This window comes from Camelus dromedarius, chromosome 10 (assembly GCF_036321535.1).
Source record: "Camelus dromedarius isolate mCamDro1 chromosome 10, mCamDro1.pat, whole genome shotgun sequence".
Taxonomy (NCBI): domain Eukaryota; kingdom Metazoa; phylum Chordata; class Mammalia; order Artiodactyla; family Camelidae; genus Camelus; species Camelus dromedarius.
The window spans coordinates 71,581,340-71,602,115 of record NC_087445.1 but is presented as its reverse complement, the minus strand read 5'-3'; the positions used below and the strand labels follow the sequence as shown (position 1 = coordinate 71,602,115).

At 56.2% G+C, this 20,776-nt stretch overlaps 1 protein-coding gene across 1 annotated transcript in view; it reads left to right on the top strand.

Moving 5' to 3' along the window:
* Positions 1 to 20,776, top strand: part of NIBAN2 (niban apoptosis regulator 2) — a 50,188-nt gene that overhangs the window by 18,476 nt on the left and 10,936 nt on the right. Inside the window, exons 2-5 of the mRNA XM_010984315.3 lie at positions 12,084 to 12,214; positions 17,240 to 17,368; positions 19,153 to 19,258; positions 20,455 to 20,622. Of these exons, the coding sequence (XP_010982617.3) occupies positions 12,084 to 12,214; positions 17,240 to 17,368; positions 19,153 to 19,258; positions 20,455 to 20,622 (534 nt within the window). The remainder of the gene's footprint in view (positions 1 to 12,083; positions 12,215 to 17,239; positions 17,369 to 19,152; positions 19,259 to 20,454; positions 20,623 to 20,776) is intronic.

The following is a 20,776-nucleotide window of genomic DNA, read 5'->3' as shown; positions in this document are numbered from 1 at the left end:
GCCTGAGAAGCTAACTATCCCCAGTGCGCAGAGGAGCATGCCGAGGCTCAGAGGCGAGGCCACAAACCACAGAGCTGGAATTTGCTCTGCATCTGTCTGGCTCCCAAGCCAGGGCTCTTTCTGGGGCAAGAGACGGGGAAGCGGAGTGGGGTGGGCAGTGCGAGGAGGTTGGTCCCCCGGCGGCATCTTGCAGCTCTGGGTGTCCTCCAACCTTTGAATTTCCCTTCGATCCTTTCTACATGGCTGTGCTGCCCAGGGGTGTGGCCTTGGCTGTGGCAGGGCCTGGTGCAGGACACCATCCTCAGTAGCCCACCCCGAGGCATACTCCACAGAGCAGAAGTGGGCCCCCTGGCCGGTCCAGGGTAGGTGTGGGTGGGCTGGCCCTGCCCTGGGTGGGAGGTGCTGCCGGGGGCCTTGGCACCCCTTCCCAGCCGCCCCAGCTGGGGTCTGTGTTCCCAGGGAGCAGGGCTCCTGGGTCTGGACTCCCAGAACAAGCCGCCAACTGTTGGCTGTGGGTACCAGGCTGCCGCCAGGCGGGGAGCGGGGGGCCAGAGAAGATGAGAGGGCTTTTGTTTCCCTGTTTGTGTCAAGATGGGAATTGGATTCCTCCCACTAAGGCTGCCTCCTCGAGGTATAAGGGAAAGGGTGGGTGGGTCTGTTGTCTGCCTTTTTTGGGGAGGTATTTCCCTGGGCCTCCACTTCAGCCACCTCCCTTCTTCCCTTCTCAGGCCCTCCTGCCTCAAAGCACACATTTCCACCATACCTGGGTCGCTGAGCCATGGTTAAATATTTGCTAAGTGAGAAGAGCTTTAAAGGCAGCCTTGTGAGGGATCCTGGCTGGCTCCTCCTGGCCCCAGCACTGCCTTTGTGATGGGAGACTCAGGCGGCCTCTGCCCTGCTCAGCCTCCTTCCCAGGCCTCCAGGGAGGCCATTTTGGCATCTGAAACTGGGTGACCGTCCACCAGGGGTTGTTCATTCAGCACTTGTTTATCGTGCACGCACATAGGCCAGACGTGAGCTGAGCTGGGTGCTGGGGAGATGGCGGGAACCAGGTCTCTGTCTTTGGGGGTGGTACGGTCATGGTGATGGCAAAAAGTGCCAAGGAGAAGTGGGGGGTTGTGGTGCTGGAGGCTTCTGGGGACTGGGCTTGAGGAGGAGTGTCCTGAGGAGGTGACATCCAAGCCTGTAGGGGAGACGGCTAGGTGGAGAGGCTGGGCTCTGGGAGAGCGTTCTGGGCCAGAGACCCCAAGACCAGAGCCAGCTTTCCTCTCTGGGTGCTGAAGCCCCACTGACTTCTCTCTCCTCACGCTGCTGTCTCTCCCCACGCTGCTGTCACGAGGAGCTGGCCACTGACAAGGTTGGCTGCCTCTTCCCCATTCCCCCTGCCTCAGTTTCCCCATCTGTCCCATGGAGAGCTTGAGCTTGATGTCAAAGTGCCCTTCCCAGGCCAATGGCCTGTTGTCAGTGTACATGACTGGCCCATTAATGAGGGAACACACCAGAGCAGAGGTGCTACAGGTCCTGAAGGTTAAGATCACAGCCATGTACCTTTATACAGCTCATGTGGCCCTTTGTGAACAACAAAAGCTGACATCTTCTGAGGTCACTTTGACTCTAAACAACAGAAGCTAACATCTCCTGAGGACCCTCAGTCACTGAGTGAAGTAGGGTGAATATCACACTATGCCCATTTTACAGACAAAGAAATTAAGGCCCAAGGAGGCCATTCTGAGCTCCGGGTTTACTTCTTGCTTGGAACTTGGCCCTGAAACACCTGCCTCTGTGAGAGACCCACTCTTCTCTACCAAAGCTGGTGCCACGCTGGGTGCCTGGGATGAAGAAGTGACCGAGGTTCTGCCCTGATCCTGGAGCTGCCCAGCAAGTGGGGAATGTCCCCGGAGAGAGTCAGCGAGTGTCCTGAACTCCTTTTCTGTGACCTGCAGTTCTAGGTGTGGGGGTAGAGCAGTGAATAGAGGCTGACTTGGCTTCACATCCTGGTTGTGCTCTTACCTGTGTGATGTTGGACAAGTTAGTTCACCTCTCTGGGCCTCAGTTGCCTCATCTATAAATGGGTTTTAGAATAAATCTGGGTGAGGGTTAAATGGAATAATGTTGATGATAATTATTAACATATATGGTATCTGCCTCTGCCTAGCACTGGGCTCAGTGTTACATGCATGAGCTCATGCCCCACTTATTATTATAATTACATGCAAATGGACAACTGCAAGACATTGTGATGGAGATGTTTGAGCAGGGCCCTGAAGTCTGGCTAAGAGTTTGAACTGTGGAAAAGAAGGGGAAGGGAGCTCCAGGTAGAGGGCACAGCACAGGTGAAGGCGTGGAGGTGGGAAGTGCTGAGACACGTGGGAAATGTCCAGGGTGGGGCCATCGGGAGGTAGGTAGGATTGAGATCCTGGACCGATTTGGTGTTTGCGGGCGGCAGTGTGCCAGGCCCTGTGGTGGGTGCTGAGAATTCAGTGATGGATGAGCCCAGCGAGAGCTGTTACGAAGAGTGTTGCATGACAGTCTCCTGTATGTTTCCACATCCTTGAGAACCTGGGTTCAAGTCCCAGCCTGGATTCAGGCTCCTCCATGTGACAGCTGGCTGGCTTTGGACGAGCCGCTGGTCCCCACAACCTGTTTCCTCAGTGGGGTGGTATCTGTACCCACCTGCCAGGGCCCAGTGTCAAAGTGAAGCCAATCCCCCTGCAGAGGGCTGGGTGTCACCAGCCAGCATTGTGCCTCACCAGCTGTACAACGCCAGTACAACGCCTCCTTAACTGCCCTGTGCTTCCGTTTCCCGCTCTGTCCGCGGCAGTGAGAGGACCCTCCCTCCCTTCCTGGGCCGTTTTGATCTCCCATGTGAAGCACGGAGCTGGCGCACGGAGCTGGCACACGGCCAAGTGGCAGTCATTCCTGGACTGTGGTGTGCTGTGGGCTCTGTGTTCCAAGGAGAGGCTTCTCCTTGTTAATAACTGGCCCCAGGGAAGGGGTGACCCAGCAGAGGGTCCCTTTGGGGCCCCTGAGGCTGACGGAGGGGAAGCCTCGAGGGTGGCAGCCACCTGCCTGGGGAAGACGGACGCGTCTTGCACATTCTCTTGGCCCCTGTGTCGGGCATGAGCCTCGCTTTCTGGGATGAGGAATCTTTGGGGCGTGTGTGGGGAGCTGTATTGCTAAATGAGGGTGGTGGCTCCCCACCGGGGGTGGCCCTGGCTTCGGATCGCTGCCTCTGGCCTCTCACTCTGGGCTCCCTTTCCGTTTCTTCTTTGTGCCAGGCCCTGTCCCCGATGTGGTGGGTGCTGCCTGAGGGAGTCAGATGGGGAATAGCCCTTTACCTTCTGTGAGGGTAGGTGCAGGTATCACCCAGCCTGGGGACGTCCTGGTGGGGTGGGACAGTGCAGTGGAAGGCTGCGGAGTGAGGTGAGCTCAGCAGAGGAGGGCAGGTGTCTCTGACCCAGAGAGCAGCCTGTGGAGGGCCCCATGGCAAGGAAGAGCACTAAGGGAGGGGCCTGTGGGTGCTTGATCTTTGTTCTGAAGGCAGTGGGAGTCATGGAAGGTTGTTGAGCAGGGGGTGTTCAGAATGAGAGTTGTACCAGAAAGATCGTGTGTGTGGGAAGGAGTGGAGGGGGTTAGAAATTTGGAGGCTGCAGCAGGCATAGGATGGGAGAGGCCTGTGGGGTCAGTGACTAGAGATACAGTCTGGGCTGAGCTGTACTGGCTTCTTGACCAGACCCTCATCAGCTAAGAAGCCCATCTCATCCCAATGGCCTCCAGATGGGGAGCAGGGTGCAGCTGGGGTGGGAATCCTCTCAAGTCCAGAAGTAGGATGACCCTGGATCTGTGCCTTGCCATCTCTGGGTGCTGTCCCCCTTCTGGACAAGGACTGGCCTGCAGGGGTGGGGCCCTCAGCTGTCCTACCCCTTCCTGGCTTTGGCCCTGCAGGGCTCCAACTGCTTGTTCAGGCTCTTCTCATGGGCCGGCTGCCAGTCCCCCTCCCCTGCTGGCCAATGGAGCCTGTCATTACCCTCCTCCTCCTGGCTTCCTCCTTGATTACAGGTCCTGAGCAGGAGCATTGTCAGCCTTCCTGACAGTGGCCACCTGCAGGACCAGTGCTGTGAGGAGCTCCTGTCCATGGGGGCTGGCAGTCTGGAAGGTGGAGATGAGATGCATTTGCCCAAAGCTTGGTTCCCTGTTAACGCTCAGACTGTTCTGGGTCCATATAATTTACAAGCTGTGTGACCCAGAGGAGTCACTTAACCTCTCTGGATTTCAGTTTTCTCCTATGTAAAGTGGGGACAACACATAAAATAACTCATGTAAACGTGGAGCACCATACTGGGTGGGGAGGAGCTGCTGAGCAAGTGGCCTTTGCTGTTACATGTTAGTAGTGACAGTAGGGGTGGCCCAGCAGAAGTGCCTGGGCTAGGCACTGGGAGCCGGCATGCCAACCCAGCTCTGTCAGGACATGCTGTGTGACCCTAGGAGAGTGTCTGCACTGCTCTGGACCTCAAGCTTTCCCTGCTTTCCCAGGCAGATAGTGGAGATGGTGGTACTCCGGACAACTCTGTGACACAGAGAAACGGAGTCCCGGCCTCTGCTCTGCCTCTGCGGTTCCTTCGGCTCTGGGGTGGGTGGGGTTGGTATCTCTGGCTGCCTCCTCTCCTCCCCTCACCCCCCTGCTTTGGCCTGCTCCCCCTGCCACCCACCCCAGCCCCATGCTCTGGGAACCAGGCAGGCAGGTTGTGGGCTGCCCCGCCCTGCAAGGTGCTGCTCTCCTGGTTTCTGTCGGCAAATCTCTCAGCCCTGAAACTGGGCTGGCTTCATGGGTGAGGTGTGTCCCTGGAGCCCACTGGAGGGACCGGATGAGCCAGGGACCGGGCTGGCATAGTGCCCTCAGCTCGAGCCAATATAGGGCTGGGACCAGCGTGAAGCCCCCATGTTTGACACAAGGTGACGTGATCTCGGCTGGAGATCATCGTCTTCGTCCTGGTGCCCCGTCAGCATGGGAGGGTCCCGGACCCCGGCTCAGACCCTGCCTCTGCTGTTCCCCAGGGACTTGGCAGGCACTCTCAGTTCTCTGAGGCTCAGTCTCTTCATCTGAAGCATTCCTCAAATTCAGGCATCACCTGCCTCAGGGCCGAGTTGAGGATTGGCGGGGGCTGATCAGGTAAAAGATTTAGCACAGGTGTGGCGTGTGCTGGGCTTGGGAGGGCTGTGAGAAGGCAAGGAATCTCCTCAGCCCAGCACCAGAGGCTCTCCGTTCTCCGAGGTCCCCTGCACTCCTTCCTCCCATCCTCAGTGCAGCAAGTCCCTTCTCTCTGAGCCTCATTTCCCTCTCTGTACCATGGCCGCCAGAGTCTCCAGGGAACTTCAGGCCACCTTGGGCCCTCCCTAGTTCTTACCCAGCCCCCACTGTCTGAGCGCAGGAAGTAGCGTGATCCTTAACGATCCTTAACGTTGTCAGTTTGGAAAATCAGAGATTAATGTTCTTCCGGCCGCCTTGCTGGCTGTTGGTGCTGATCCTGGGGTTGGGCCAGGCCAGGGGATGCTCAGCCTCTGTTTCAAGGGCCTCTCCCTGGGTTAGAGGAACTTTGGACAAGAGATGCTTTATAGGAGCCCCCATAATGACATGCCTCCTCCTTGCCAGGGTGAAGTGTTTTATACTCGTTAGCTGATCTTATTATAAAACCCAGTCAGGCAGATAGGGGGAAACAGAGGCTCAGAGAGGGGAAGTACCTTGGCCAAGGCTGCACAGCGAGTCGGCAGCAGAGCTGGGACTTGAACCCAGAGCCTGTAGGCCCGGTGAAGATAGTACCCTGTTTGCAGGTGGGGGTGGTGCTGAGTCTCCCTGTCCCCCACCCCCATTCCTTTGTCCAGCCTGAGGGGCCTGTGGTCAGTTCCCACTCAGAGCTGACTCACCAGCAGCTCAGAAATGGTGCTGAGGCCAGCATCCCAGTCAGCTCCTGGGGTGAGCAAAGCGCTGATTAGATCGTCATTGAGATTTTAGATCAGCTGAGCCAACTGGGACACACCTGCCCATTTTGCCAGTAGGAAGATTGAGGTCCAGAAAAGACAAGTAAAGACCTAGTATGTGTTAAGATTCCCTGCCAGCTCTGACCAGACAGGGGCTGGAGACCCTGGACTTCAGTCTTGGCTCTGACGGTTGCCAATTGTGTGACCTTGGGAAAGTCACTTTGCATCTCTGAACCTCAGTTTCTTCATCTGTAAAATGGGGATTGTAAAGCCTGCTTTACCTGCCTCTAAGAAGCAGGCAAAGACCCAATAAGAACATGTATGGCAGGGCTTTGGAAATTGTGTTGTGTATGAAGAGGCTTCATGGGAGAGGGGCTTGTGCAGGCTTTGGTGTGAGACAAGGTTTGAGACCCATCTCTTTCCCCTTCTAGGCTGAGTGTCTTTGAGAAAGTCACCAGGTCTCCCTGAGGTTGTTTCCTTATCTGTAAAGTGGGGATAGTATTGTCTGTTAGCATTACCTGAGTTGTTGAACTAGCATAAGTCCTCAGTGGAAAGGCACCCCCGTCACCTCCGGGAGTTAGTTCTGGGGGCAGAGTCAGGAAGACTGGCTGGTAAGGAGGCACCTCTGGGTCACCCTCAATGGTCCCAAAGGGTACAGGCTTTGGAGACAGAGTTCTAGTCATCTGGGGGGCAGAGGCATCCTAAGAACCAGAGATCCAGATGTAAGAGCCCTTTTACAGCCAGCTCCCTGAAAGGCTTGACTCCAAAACAGTACACGCATGTGGTAGGGAGTGAATTTCACCCTGGCCCTCACATCCTGTGCAGCGGCCTCTTCAAATCTGAGTGGAGCCCACCACCTTCATACAGTGGATGTGGCATGGAGATGGAGGCCCCAGGTGGGCAGTGGCTCCCTGAGGTCGCAGAGCACAGTGGGGGCTGGGCACGGATTCCCAGAATTCCCGATCTGCCCTCTTGCTCATAAGGGAATCAGGACCCCACAGGTGGGCCCTTCCTGGGACAGCCCCACAGAGGTGCTCAGGAGGTTTCATTGACTGGTGAGTGAGGTGACCTTCCGTGAGTCATTAATCTTTCGGAACCTTGCTTTATACACCTGTGAATGGAGAGTTTACTTACCTATATTGGCCTTGGGGCCATTTGAAGACTCTTGATGTGTGTTTCAGGCCTTGCATCTGAGTGGGGTGAATTTACCTCCCAGTTCTGCAGGATGTGCTGGCAGAGGGGACAGCAGTTGGCTCTGGGCTCTTGTGGAGGCTGGAGACTGTGCCAAGGGAGCCCCACTAAGGTCAGGTGGGAGCCTGGGTTCCTGCGTGTTCCTTGCACACGGCCCGGCGTTCCCACCCCCCACCTTTGCCTGGAAAGTTCCTTCCTCCTGGAGGGCTGTCCCTTTGTTGGAGACCTACTTATACTTATCATTACTATTTTTGTGATCCTTTTCCTGGTTCTTTTAAAAAAAAAAAGTCTTTATTGGATCTTTTTCAAACTATAAAAGTTATACCTGCTAATTAATAAAAATTTCAGTCTCTTACTATTGTTGTTACGAGCTGAGCATGGTTGTGAGTAATAGTAACATTTGTGGAGGTCCTGAACCGAGCACTTCACATGCACAGTACTGTGAATGGATTCTGTTATGCCCATTTTACAGGTGAGGAACTTGAGGCTGTGAGTGAGCTAGGCAGCTTGCAGGGCTGAGGTCTTCAGAACTGGGATTCTGACCCCACCTTGTGCTCCTCACCAGGAGGCTGGGGGTCTGGGGCTGGAGAGCAGGCTCTGTCAGGCCCGCCTGTACCTTCACATCTGCCAGCACCTGGGGCTGAGTCAGGGCAAGGAAGGCGGGGGTGATGTATGAGAAAACGTGGGAGGTGGGTGAGGCCGGCACATGCCCTCAGGCTGCTCCGCCCCAGCCTTTCTGTAGCTCCCAGCAGCAACTGGATCACTGCAACTTGCGCAGGACACCTGGGGTCGGCTCGGCCTCTGGAGACGGGGCCACAGCCTACTTCCTCTCTGCCCTCGGCAGGGAGGGATGCCCTGGGGGGCCCTGTGGATGGTGGTCAGAGCTGGGGTCAGCAGGAGGTCCACAGGCTGTGGCCAGAATCCCAACTGCCTTGCTCTGGCTGTGTGACCTCAGGTGAGCCCCTCACCCTCTCTGGCTCACAGTCCTCTTTGGGGTGGTCAGGTCCCAAATCCCTGGCATGTGGTGTCCCCAGAAGCCATGGGAGGAAGCAGTAAGAGCTGGTATGGGCAGGTGTGGAAGAGGGGGGTGCATCTGAGGCCTTGGGGACCACCCACAGACACCCAGGCAGGGATGCCGTAGTGGGTTTTGAGTCATAAAACCTCTCTGGCGGCCCCAGGGAGACAGCCACTGCAGAGTGGCAGGGAGGGAGAGCGTGGGGTGCTGAGCAGGCCTTACAGGGAGGGAGTGGCCTGGGCCGTGGCCCTGGGCTTAGCAGGCAGGAGGAGCGTGGAAGTCCTGCCCTCCCTGGTGGCCTTCTCCAGGGTGGCAGTGCCTGCCTGCGTCCTCCTCCAGTAGTATCTGGCCATAGAGGCTGCTGGGGACCCTGTTCAGGGCTCCTCCCCTGGGAGCCCTTTGTCACTGGAGGGGACTGGACCGTCCTCCCCAACCTGCCTCTCTCAGGTCTTTCCAGCCCTGACACATAGGCCCCTAACAATGCCGAGTCCTCATCCTCTGCCTCCATGACACTTCCTCTGTACCTAGCACGTGGCAGTTCCTCCCAAGCTGTCTTAGGACATCTCTCAAGAATGCTCACAGGGCTGCCAAGAAGCTATCCTGTGGCCCTGTTTCCCCACGGTCTTCCTTTCCAGGGCTCCCTCTGCTGCCAGACTTAGGCTGAGTTCCCTGATTTTGCCCGGGACCCTTCTCTCAGTCCTTCACTTCTCACCTTGCAGTGTCTGCAGTCCTGGCACAGAGTGGACACTCAGTAACTGCTTGGCGAGTGGACAGCCCCCCTTGCGCAGCACCTGCCTAGGTCAGGCCCACCCTCCCAGGGTCCTTAGACAGATACCAGCCTCCGTCCCCATCCCAATCCATTCAGCTCCTCAGTCGGAGAGATTTGGGTAGTGAGAGATTCTGTACTCTCTGCTGATCTGTTTGGTTCTGGAATCTCAGGTGAGAGTTTGTCAGAAAACAGATCCAGGTCCATATAGATCTCGAGTTTGGGTAGCAAGGCATGCCTGTAGTTGCAGTTGGGTGGAATCAGGGCTGGGGCTGCTGCAGTCTAGGGGTGCAGGGCCCATGGGGGCTGTTTCTTTTCCTGTTCCTTTGAGTGAGGCACCCCACGTTTCTGCCTGTACCCTCTCCTCTCTCCACCCTCTGCCGGGTGACGACTCTTCTCTCCTCGTGCCTTCTACCCCTGACCCTGGTCCCACAGCCTCACGTGGTTAACTTGTCTGCATCCCAGTGTGAGGGGTCTAGAATGAATTTCCCTCTTGCCCCTTACTCTGCCCCTCTCAGCCCTGTTGCTTCAGGCCTGTCAGCCTCACTTCTCATTTCTGGCTCCATCTGGTCACCTCATTCTGGTTTTCACTTCCTTGGCCTCTCCTGGCTTACAGTCCTGGGGGCCTTGGTACCCCTCTGTGGGATGCTGCCTGGGCCTTCTCCTGACTGGGCCTCCCCTTCCTGCCTCCTCCCCAGTCCAGCCCCGGGCTTTCTGTGCCCAGACACTCCCTGCCTGGACAGGATATCTGGGCTTGGCTGACCCGGCAACTAAGAGCATGCCGTGGGTCAGTAAACCTAGGTTTGAGTCCTGACACTGGATGCAGCTTCCTCCTGGGCCTGGCTCCTCAAGGATCAGGGCAGATTCCAGCCCTTCTGGGAATAATGCTCCGTCTGAGGCTGGGTGCACCAGGGTGCAGTCAGGCCTCCTAGAGCCATGGCCGCAGGACCCTTGAAATCCGAGGGCCAGGCCCCCCTATCCTGCATGCTGGGAGAGTGCCCTGGGGTGTCCGGTCATTTGAGGCAGTTGGGACAAAATCCTGGGCTGAGGTTGAGAACCTGGCTCTTCAATCCTGGGTCTGCAAGCCTCCTCAGCCCTCAAATGGGGAAACGATAGCACTGACTCCTTAAGGTTTTCATGAAGATTCGTGGGGATCGTGCACGTAAACCTTGCCCACCCACTGACTTGGGTTCACAGTAGACGGTGGCGACGATGATGATGATTACATGTTCCATCAATGTGACTGTTGTCTACGGTCCTGTTTTCTCTATTTGGCTCCGGTTCATTACCCCCTCTCCCCCCTCATCCTGCCTCATCATTTTTCAGAACAATTTTCGTGGTCTTTGAGAGAGCTCTGGTTGTTTATAGTTTTTAAAAAATAGGCATTCAAAGCAAATTCCTCATTTGTTCTCCCCTTCCTCCCCCCAAAACAGAATCTGAACAGACACGACCTCATTCCAGGAAAGGGGAGCACGGGCCTGTGGAGAGGGACCACAGGCCAAGCTGCCTCTGGAAGGAGAGTAGGGAGGGGGCCTGCCCGAGACCCTGGGTGTGGGATGTGGCACATGCTCTTAGATGTCCTCCCCAGCCACCACCTCCTGGCTCGGACCCAGGACTGCATTCCAGCTATGACACCCACTAGCTGTGTGACCTTGTGCCAGTGACTTAACCTCTCTGAGTCTCAGTTTCCTCCTCTGTAAGATGGGGATAGCAGCAGCCCTACCTCATAGAGCTATGGAGAGGATTAAAGGAAATGCTGTCCTAGCGGGGTGCCCTTGGTATTCAGAGACCAGGCGTGGGAGGGACGGTGTCTCTGAGAAAGGACCAGGTCTTCAGAACCTGGAACCCAAGACTGTCTGAGGTGGCAGGACCTGTTTATTTTTGAGTCCAGTCCTCTTGGTGTGCGGGCGGACACTGAGGCCTAGAGAGGGGAGTGCACAGTGGGCCAACGTGAATCCCAGGTCTAGATTCTCCTGCAGCTACTCCGGACCGGGAAGTCTCGCCCAAGGAGAAGGCCCCCTGGTCATGGGCCACAACCCTCTCTGAACCTCAGTTTCTTCATCTGTAAAAAGGGATGCAAACAACAGTGTCTGACATGTGCTGGGCCTGCTCTGGCGCCCTGGGGTGCCCCTTCTCTGTTCAGAAACTGCTTTAGTAAAAGAAAGAAGCAACAGCCAGTAAAAGCAAAGTGGTTGTTAACTTGGTAGATGAGTTAATTTTAGAATGTTTAGTTTTCACTGTGAAAGGAATCATGCTTGTAGAATAATTCAAATGCGGTACAAATGAATGAAGCAGAAAATGAAATGCACTCTGTACTCATTCCCACACCCAGATGCGCCGCCCTTAACAGTCTGGAGGGCTGCCTTCTGGACCTCTTCCTTGAAGTCTCCAAGCGTCAGTAACTCACTTGCACGTACAGGAATGGTTTTCAATGAGATGATATTGAACGTGTGATTCCTCAGTTCTCTTTACATGACAGAGTGCAGACACCTTCCCTTTCTTGGTTCTACATGTACGTGGGTCCCCTCCACTTGACTGTCCCGGGTGAACTGTTAGGTGTTGAATCTTTCCCCCTGTGTACAACTGGCTTGTTTCTGGTGGCTTCTGGTGCATAGTTGCCTGCTGTTCTCATGTGAGTTATGTGGGCTGCGTTCCTAGAGGAGAGACCGTGGCACCAGAGAGCTCGACGCACCCTTAGAACCGTGCACACGGCCTCAGTCTCCCTTGAAAGGCCGTCCTGGTTTCCCACCCACTAGCCCTGGTTTAAGGTGCCTGTTCTCCACGTCCTGGCCGGTCTGACCCTGGGGGAAAATGGAATCTTGGCTCCTTTTTCGTTTGCTGGCTGGCTGGCAAGGTTGAGCATCTTTTCACTGGTCTGTTGGTTTCTTGTGTCTTCTCTTTGGTGGTTTCTCTGTCAAGGTCATTGCCCTGTTTCCTGCCCAGAGGCTCACCCAGGTGTGTGCAGGTGAAATGCGCAACTCTGGCCAGAAGCGCAGCACAGAAGCAAGCGTGGAGCTTGTGCGGACAGTTTTACAAGCTGGAATTTCGGGCATTGTGAGTGCCCCTCGCCGGGGTATGGTCGCTGCCGGAAAGTTACCATGCCAACCTCAAGGCCCATTTGTCCTTCCCTTTCAGAGAAAACCGGGAAGATCCTGACGGAGTTCCTCCGTTTCTACGAGGACCAGTATGGCGTGGCCCTCTTCAACAGCATGCGCCACGAGATCGAGGGCACCGGGCCGCCGCAGGCCCAGCTGCTGTGGCGCAAGGTGAGCAGCGGGCGCCGGGCCGGTGCAGGCGGGCTCTGGCACCAGCTCAGCACGCGGCCTCGGGTGGGGCCTTCTTTCTCAGGCCTCGGTCTCCCATCGTTGTGGGATGGTCTCTAAGGGTCCACCCAGCTTCCGCATAGGCAGATGACCTGGTGATGTCCAGGCCCCTTTATCACAGTGGGTGACCCCTCCCTCCCACAGCCCCTCCATCAGCAGAGCTGGAGCTCTGAGTCACCATGACAGGCCAGGGTGCAAGCCCGACTCCTGTTACAGTCCATGTGCCCACGAGCTAATTACCTCACCTTGTGGGGCCTCAGTTTACTCACCTGTGAAATGGGATGAGCACATCTTTCACACCAGGTGGCTGTGAGGATAAAAGATTTGTCAGCTGGGTGCCCGGGGCAGGGCAGGTGCCTGGCGAGTGCCGGCTGACACTGTCATCATCACTGGCCTTGTCATTAGCCCCTTATCAGTGGTAGGATTATGTTTGCACAGTAAATATTTGTCAAGTGGGGACTGGAAGCTGCGTGGCTCTGGCCTGGGGGGTCAGCATGGGCCAGAGGAGGCAGGCAGGGCCTCCTGGGGAGGAAGGGGATCCTATGCTCAGCCCTGGTGGGCTGTGGGTGGGAGAGTCAGGAGCACAGGTGGGCTCTGGTGCCCGGGTCTGAGCAGTTGGGGTGAGAGGGCAGCCTTTGCTCCTCTGGGGGTGGTGTGGGGCCCCGTGTCAGCCCAGGAAGTCCTGTTGGAGGGTACTGCATGTCCCAGGGCTGGGTCATTCCCTTGCGGTGACCTTCACCCTCTGCCCCCTGGATGGCTGGGCAGGTGGTGGGAGGTGGGTGATGAGGAGGAAGGGTACCAGCCCCTCTCCTCTGCAGGTGGCCTGGCCTGGGTGGCCAAGTGGCAGCCCAGAGGTTACTTACTCCTGGCTGGGGGCTCCTGGACAGTGCACCCAACAGCTTCTCTCTGGGGATCAGACTGGCTGGCTGAGCTGGTCCCTCTGGAAGTGAGGTCTGAACCAGGTCAGCCAGGCAATCCCAGTGGCTGACTCTCAGGTCATCCGTGGCTGAATTCCATGGTTGGTGAGCTGTGAAGTTGCCCTGACACACCTTGCCACACCTCCCCACAGTCCTTTTGTCTTCCTCTGGGCTGCCCGGTCATCCTGTGCTCCGGCTTCAAGGTGCTGGGGTGGTGCCTTAGCTGAGGAATGGAGGCTGGAACCCCATGGTCTGGAGGGGAGGAACTCAGGGGGCCCTGGATTCAAATCCTCTTATTAACTGGTAACCTTCAAGGCTGTCTCCTCATCTGCCAAATGGATACCTCCTGCCCAGGGCTGATGGTTCAGTGAGAGTAAATGGCATGCAGGAAGGGGGAGCAGTTGGGATTACTAAGGGGGTGTGAGTCCCGACTTGCCAGGTAACCTCAGACATGTGGCTTCACCTTGCTGAGCCTCAGTTTCTTTTGTCTGTGAGCCAGCATTCAGAGAGAAGCCATCGTGGGCCAGAGGAGTCAGAGCAGCGTTGTGGGGGTGGGGGTAGGGGCTGTGAAGGTTGGGTGGGATTTGGCTTATTGGGAAGGCCTCTCGGGAAGGAGGACAGTGTGGGCAGGGGTGAGGGTGTAGGGGGTTTGCAGGGGGGCGACAGGAGGGGGCAGAGTGGAAAGAGGAGCCCGCAAAGGCCCTGCCCTGGAAGTCCTTTCGTTCCTCCCCCAAAATCACGTGATTGAAAATGTGCCTGTTTATCATGAGACTGAAGGGCCTCACAGAGGCTGGCGTCCCTTGACCTGGCTTTGAGGATTTGTTACCCTCCAGTGTCTTCGCAGCAGGAGGAACAGCTGGAGGAATCAGGTTGGGGGCTGGAGGAGCTGCTGCTGAGACTCAGGGATTTCCCAGAGAGAGCGACAGGCAGGCCCCTAGTCTGCATCAGGTCAGGTGCTGAGGCCACGCTGTCCTTGCTGCCCCCAGACACTTGGGAGACAGACAGTAAACAGCCTTTTGCACAATGAAGTGGGTGCTACAAAGGAGACAACAGAGTGAACTCTGACAGTGGGGCCTGACTTGACTGGGCTTCCTGGGAAAAGGGCCATTTCAGCTGAAAACCTGATGGGAGAAGGAATATCAAACCAAGGCAATGACATGTGCAAAGGCCCAGAGCTAAGCCTTTAAATGGCTTTCCCAGGATACTGGAGGCAGGACTTGAGCCAGGTTCCAGATTCCTAGCCAAGGGCTCTTTCCTCTTTGACCCCCAATGGAAGAGAGGTCAGGGCCTCTCAGAGCATCACATGTCCCTTTGATTTGGGGCCCAAAAGAGACTGTACAGTCTCCTGGTGTCATGGCAACCTCTTGACCTCAGACCTCGTGACAATAGAGGGCAGATGTGGCCTGGCCTGGGTGTCTGGCAGGTGCATACCTGTGTGATACGAAAGATGGCCCTGGACCCAGCCCAGGTGAGCTGCTTCGAGTGGGCAGAGCTGGAATTGTTCCCCTATTTGGAAAGCAATGTCACAGGCAGCCTGGGTCCCAATAACCCAAGACAGAAGTGGGGTTGCCTGACAGCAAAAAGCATTTACTCTACATGAGAAATGCCTTTAACACTCACAGGGGGAGTATTCATGGTAGGAAAAGAGAAGTAACATGTAAGCAAGACATGTGAGATGAAATCACTCCCTGTCCCTGAAAAGCAAGGATTTCTGGTCCCATTTTGCCACTCAGGAAACTGGCCACCATGAGGTTAAGTCATGATAATAATATAATAATAGAAATAATAATACTATTTGTCATCATCATCACATCAATCGTTTCTATTAGAAATATTAATGGTACAATTAATATAGTAATAGTAATAATAAAAACAGAAATGATAATAAAACCAGCACTTCTTTTGTGTGGGCACTATTCGTCCAGCTGGCACGACACTGCTCTAAGGGACTGTGATTTTGTCCATGTGACAGATGTGGACGCTAAGGCTTGGCGAGGCGGAGTCGCTGGTCCGGGCTCCCGCGCCATGGGCGGTGGAGCTGGGACTGGAAGTCGGGCTGTCCGAGCCCCGCGGTCTGTGCTCTCCCCATTCACCATCCACCGAAGATGCCCGTCATGGCATCAGAGAGCTTCACAGAGTCCAAAATATTTGGCCTAGGCTGCTTGGGTTCTCTTTCATTTCCTGCAGGCCTTCCAATGGAAACATGACTCTGCCATTTGAAAATCTTAAAAATAAAACCCAAACCTACAACCAGCCACCCAGTACAGGCTGTCCTAGGATCTGGAGGTGGACTTGGGCGGCGGGTGCCGAGCCCCTCTCACCTGGGAAGCCTGCCTGGGTGCTGAGCTCACGCCATCAGCACAGCCCCCCAGCACCCGAGCCCTGGGCTCCTGCTCTAAGCAGAGGGGTGGACATAGCCCAGAGCCCTGGTGGGGAGCAGGGGTCTGACCCGGGTGTCAGGACAGCTCGCTCTTTCCAGAAAAGATGGGGATTCAAGAGCTGGGCTGAGAGTCGGGCCCCAGTCTAAATATAGGCCTCTGAGCCCAGCTTTGTGACTTGGGCAAAGCCCACTGTGTGTGTGTGTGTGTGGTGGGGGATGGCTGGGGCTGTGGGGGGGTTTGTGTATGGTAGGGGGAGCCATTTTCTTTTCCTGTAAATATTTTTATCCCTGGGTAGGAAGCAGTCTGCGGGGTTCTATTGTTTAAGTACAATAGGCCCTCATTTTCCAAGAATGTTTTGGCATTTCCCCTTGAGGAGTGGCAGGGAGGTTGCTGGGGAGAGGAGGCTGCCTGTGAAGATTGGGGCTGGGGAGGGGGGTGCATCTCAGGAGGGGCCACTCACACCTGACTCCAGCGGCCTGGGCGGAGCCAGAAGCAGAGCCTCGAAGTTAGGAATGGTCAGGCGCCATTAAAATCATACTTTCTCCCTTGATTACATGTGGTCTATGTTTCTTTTTGCAAAAGGCACCGTATTTGTTGTAGAACAGATAGAAGTTGCAGAGGAACAGGACACTCAACTCTCCGAGCTCCTCCCATCCAGGAGAAAGCCTGCTCCCCTGTGGCCTCCATATCTCCTCGGTGTTGGTCTGCTCAGGAAGCGCTCTCTCAGGGACGGCCATCCCCTTCCCCTCCCCAAATAAGTCAGCCAGAGGAGCTGGGAGACTGACACCACAGTGACCCCAGTAGTGGTCAAGGTGACTCCCACATACTGAGCTGCCTGCCAGGTGCCCACTGCCTGCGGCATCTTTGCACCTGTCATCTGATGGAATCCTTGAGAGAGCTCGGTGATCAGTGCTGTCACTGTCCCCATTTTACAGATTAGGAAACTGAGGCTCAAAGAGGTGCCGTGACAAGTCACACTGAGTCAGCAGTAGAGTCAAAGCTAGGGCTTTGCAGGAAGGTCTGGGTGTTTCTGCTGCCCACGTTGGCCACTAGTCTGCCAGGATCCTGGCCAGACAGGAACACTCCAGACTAGGGTCCTCTCCTCCCCCACCCAGACTCATGAAGACCATCTTGTCAGCTGGTGGAGCTGGGGAGGCTCTGTGGAGCCACCTTGATCAAGTTTTTGTTGCCCTGAATGAGAAACAAGCCCAGAGCTGAAGAAAGACTTGCCCAGGTGCTGGGGCCTTCCCAGTCCTGGCCAGTGGGCATGTCCCCTCTGGCTGGTGTGACCACCTCACCCACATGTTGCAGTGGGTGTGGATGGAGAAACAGCCTGCCTTGGACTCCAGAGACCTGTCCCAAGGTGTCGTGGCTGCCTAGAGCCACACGGAGTGGGATCCTGTCTGGGTCCTGTGTCATGTTTCCTGGCCTGGGTTCAGGTCCTATCATCACCAGTGCTATGCCTGGGCCCTGGGGGAGCCCCTTCACTGTCCTGAGCCTTACTTTCTTCATCTTCCAAATGAGTGAGACAGCCTTGCCTCAGTGGCCTTCTGAGAACTTGGCCAGGTCAGGATGGAGGGTGTGTGCAGCAGGGGGTGAGCCCACAGGTGTCACCTTGGAGGACCCCATTCCCGTGCTGGGCCTCATTCCCCACCCATTCCCTCCCATAGGTGCCCCTGGATGAGCGCATCATCTTCTCGGGGAACCTCTTCCAGTACCAGGAGGACAACAAGAAGTGGAGGAACCGCTTCAGCCTTGTGCCCCACAACTACGGGCTGGTGCTCTATGAGAACAAAGTGGTGAGGCCCCCGCCCCATCCCAGCCGTGGGTGCCCGCTGAGCCCCCATCTCCTCCCAGGCCTGGCCAGGCTGCTTCTTCCCTGTCTCTGCAGCCCCCCCCCCCGCCAGCTGTCCTTTATGCTGCTTAATACTGCTTGACCCCCGCCGCCCCCCGCCGACTCCTAAGCCTGAGACTCCGTTCCCCCACCCTCAGCCTGCCCCCGGCATCCCCCTCGGCTGTCGCCAGGGCCACAGCAGAACCTCAGCACCCTCTCCCACCCCTTCCCACCTCCCCACCCTTGCTCTGCTGGGTGCCCTCTCTGAGTGGCATTTCATCCATCCAGGCACCTACCTCTCTGGGGGTCACTCTGCCTCTCCCCCCCCATAACCAGCTCATCACTGGCTCCTCCCCACCCCCAAGTCCATCCAGATCTCTCCATTTCCAGGGCCCTCCTCTCCCTCAGCCGCCTTCCTGCCCGGGCTTCCTGCTGCTCCCCAGCCCACTCCCATCCTTGCTCTTCAACAGCCACAGCAAACCGGCCATCCCCTGCCCCAGATGACCCCCAGGTGGTGGTCCTTTCTTTTTCCTTCCTGATGAAGCCCCCTCTCCCAACCCCCGCCCCCGAACCCCCTGCCCTGCAGCGGGTGGAGACGTGTCCTTACTTGTTCCTTGTCTTTGCTTTGGGCCCTTGGGGAAACCCCATCTGGTTGAGCCACAGACCCAACTTCTACCAAACATTTCTCCAGAGCAGCCAAAGGACAGACTTAAGTGCCATCTGTTTTGAGGCAAATCAGTGTTAAGAGTAACAGAGTCCAGAGCAACCTGATGCCCCAGGCCAGCGGTTCTCAAAATGATAGCCTGATCAGAATCACCTGGAGGGCTTGTTAAAAAACAGGTTCCTGAGCCCACCCCGAGTTTGACTTGGGTCTGGAGTGGAGCCAGAAAATGCATTTCTAATGAGATCACAGTGCTGTTGATGCTGCTACGGGTAAGGGACCACACTTTGAAGTTACTGCCTCAGAGGTTCCAGCCACTCTTAAGAAGTGTGTTGAGTAATGACACCTAGTGGCAGGTTGCAGCATTGCAGCCCTGCTCTATGAGCTAGGACATCAGTACTATTTTTAATCCCTACGGGTGTAAGAAAGCAGTGCCCAGACCTAATTCTCCTCCCAGGGGGACTTGTGTGGGGCTCAGAACCTAGGAAGCTGATGGACAGTTCAGGGTAATAGTCAGAGACCCCGGATTCTAGAGGCTGACAGACCAGGCTAATCATGGTACCTACCTCTGGATTGTGAGAATTCTGTGAAATGAAGCACGCGAGGCCTGCGTGTAGTGAACACTCAGCTAGTGGTAGCTGCCGATGGGAGAGGCAGTGGAAGCGGCAGTGGTGATAACACAGCGATCATCTTAGCCGTGCTTACCGCCTGGCTGTGCGAGGCACGGTGCTACACGTTTCCTGTGGATTATCTCACTTGGTAGTCATGCAGTCCTGTCAGGTAGGAACCGCTATTCCCCTGCTTTTATATATGAGAAAACTAAAGCACAGGAGGTGAAGGAACCTTATCCTCAACATCACACAGATAGTACTCAGTGGAGCCAGGATCTGAGCCCAGAGCCTGGGTCCAGGTCACTGCACCATGTTGCCTCTAGTCTCTGTGATGGTCAAACTCCTCTTCCTCTTCCATCCCTCTCATCTTCCTCCTTCCCCTCCCCCTCCCCACCTTGGGCAGGCAACACTGAGATGGGGTTTGGGCTTGGCCAGACCCGTAATCCCCAGGGACCATTTCTCTTGCCCGCTCCACAGGCTTATGAGCGGCAGGTCCCACCCCGAGCTGTCATCAACAGTGCAGGCTACAAAATCCTCACTTCCGTGGACCAGTACCTGGAGCTCGTTAGCAATTCCTTACCAGGTAAAGGACCAGGGGTTTTGGCCAGGGGAGAGGGTGCCCCTGAACCTAGAACTCCAGAATGCACGTTCGCAGAAAGGCCAGCTGGGCTTCGAGCTGGCGGCAGGTGCCCAACATAACCTGAGCCCCCAAGGGGAGGCCTGGGAGGGGCCTGCCTGAGGCTACACGGTGAATTGGGGCTGCAGCAGTGTGGGCCCCACCTGAGCCCCCGCTCCCTGAGCCTAATGATCACAGCTGTGCAGGGGAATTCACTCCCTATCCTTCCCTTCTCTGAGTCCCTGAGAGGCTCCTGGGAGAAGATGATCCAGGTGCCCTGCTTTGTAAACTGCAAAAAGTCAATACTGCATTTGCAAGGAGCTGTGCTAGGCACCCTGTTTCTACCCCACCCACTTAGGGACTCCCAGGAGCCTTGCAGGAACAGATCCTGTCTCTCAGATGATCCCAGGGAGACCAAAGGGTGGGGGAGATGCCAGCCTGGGGGCAGCTTGTACCCCTGTGTGGGACTTGGTGGTTGCGGGCTCGACAGGAGTCTGGCTTTCCTGGATTCCAACCCCTGCACTGAGAGTGCTGACCTTGGGGTGTTGTGTAGACCCCCCTCCCAAGGTGCTGTGCACGCTGAGCCCAGCACAGAGACCCAGAGGTAGGGCACAAAGAACTGCCATTGTCCTGTTATTAACAACAGTGGCGAGGTCACAGCCCAGGACCACCTATCTCACTGGATCTCAAATATCCATGCAGACAAAATAGAGAAAAATCCCCTTTTATTTATTTTCTATTCCCCACCCCTATGCCTCCCTCCCGCCTTGGATATTTAAGCCACACTTTGGCCTCCACAGCTGAAATTTGAAGGGAAACCCAGGGAGGTAATGCTCAGCCTTTGACCCTGGGGCTCTGACCCTGTATTATTTGTGCCTCACACATGGAGTTTATAACCTTACCCCAGGGAGGTGGATGCGTTACCAGCTCTAAGAAATGGGTCTGAACAGGTACTGGAGGCGTCTGAGGTTCCTTTAACCAGGCTGTGGAGCCAGAAGGAGGGAAGCCACCTCCCCCACTGACTTGCTGGTCACCCCAGGACAGGCCAGCCCTCTCTGGGCCTAAACCTGCCTCTCAGAGCGGAGCGAGGGATCAGCTGTTGGTTGGCCTCTGGCCAAGGGAAGTCGCAGAGGGCAGCTGCTCAGCAGGCACTGTCTCCACAGGGACCACATCAAAATCGGGCACCACCCCCATCCTCAAGTGCCCCACGCAATTCCCGCTCATCCTCTGGCATCCTTCTGCGCGTCACTACTACTTCTGCATGATGACGGAAGCCGAGCAGGACAAGTGGCAAGCTGTCCTGCAGGACTGCGTCCGGCACTGCAACAATGGTGAGCCGCCTTGAGGGAGGGAGCGGGCTGCCTGGGTTATGTGCTGGATGGTGACACCTAGTGGCCGAGTGTGGTGTGGCAACCCTGCTCTATGAGCTGTTCTAATTTTCCTTCTGGGGTTGTTAGAAACCATTGTGATACTGCTCTGAACCTT